The 745-nt window shown below is 55.4% G+C and overlaps 1 protein-coding gene across 1 annotated transcript in view; it reads right to left on the bottom strand.

The window, feature by feature from the left end:
• LOC103801577 (zinc finger and BTB domain-containing protein 22-like) overlaps positions 1–535 on the bottom strand; it is a gene marked incomplete at both ends in the record, with an annotated part of 2260 nt that extends 1725 nt beyond the window's left edge. The window contains 2 exon segments of the mRNA XM_009073995.1: positions 83–496; positions 499–535. Of these exon segments, the coding sequence (XP_009072243.1) occupies positions 83–496; positions 499–535 (451 nt within the window).
• Between the last annotated feature and the right edge of the window lie 210 nt (positions 536–745).

Below are 745 nucleotides of genomic sequence, written 5' to 3'. Positions count from 1 at the left end.
GCAGGAAACCTCTGCTCTTCCTTCCCAGCTTGGAATTCCGTAGGGCTGAGGAAGTTGGTGCTGCTGGGAGACTGAACCTCACTCCTCCTGCTGGAAAACTGCCGGGAAGAGGAAGAGGAAGTGGCCCGGAAATCCTTGAGGAGCTCGGTGCATTTATCCACGATGTGCCACATTTGGAGGACACTTCCCACCGTCAGGAAGTTGACGATTTCTTCTGGTGCCATAGCCAAACGACCTGTGTAAGCAGAAGCTAAAACTACCCCGAAAGCTTCCGGATCCATCACATCCGGTAAGGAAATGGAATCCAGTTCCTTGAGGAATAACTGGTCGTGGAAATAAGGGGAGGAAGCAGCGAGGACGGCGCGGTGGGCGCGGAAAATTCGCCCCTGCAGCAAGATGGAAACGTCGCAGAGTTTTCCTTCCAAGCGTTGTCGGTTCAAGTTGGCCAAGAGGGTTGGAGGAACTTCCGGGAACTCAACGTGGAGGAGGAAAGAGGAGGAAGAGGAAGTGGTGGTGGAGGAAGAGGAGGAGGAAGAGGAAGAAGGGGGAGGGGGAGGGGAAGGACGGGGCATGGTGGAAAGGGAGGAGAGACTGGGGGAGGAAGGGGAAGGAAGAGGTTAAATCTCCAGCAAAGGATCCCCCAAAATCTACCCCAGGAGGCCCCAAAATTCACCAAAACTCCCCAGGACCCCCCAAAATCCACCAGAACTCCCAGGACCCCCCAAAATCTACCCCAGGATCCCCC

This window comes from Acanthisitta chloris, unplaced genomic scaffold (assembly GCF_000695815.1).
Source record: "Acanthisitta chloris isolate BGI_N310 unplaced genomic scaffold, ASM69581v1 scaffold18094, whole genome shotgun sequence".
NCBI classification, from domain to species: domain Eukaryota; kingdom Metazoa; phylum Chordata; class Aves; order Passeriformes; family Acanthisittidae; genus Acanthisitta; species Acanthisitta chloris.
Note: the sequence above shows the minus strand (reverse complement) of the source record. Positions and strands in the feature narration are given on the sequence as shown.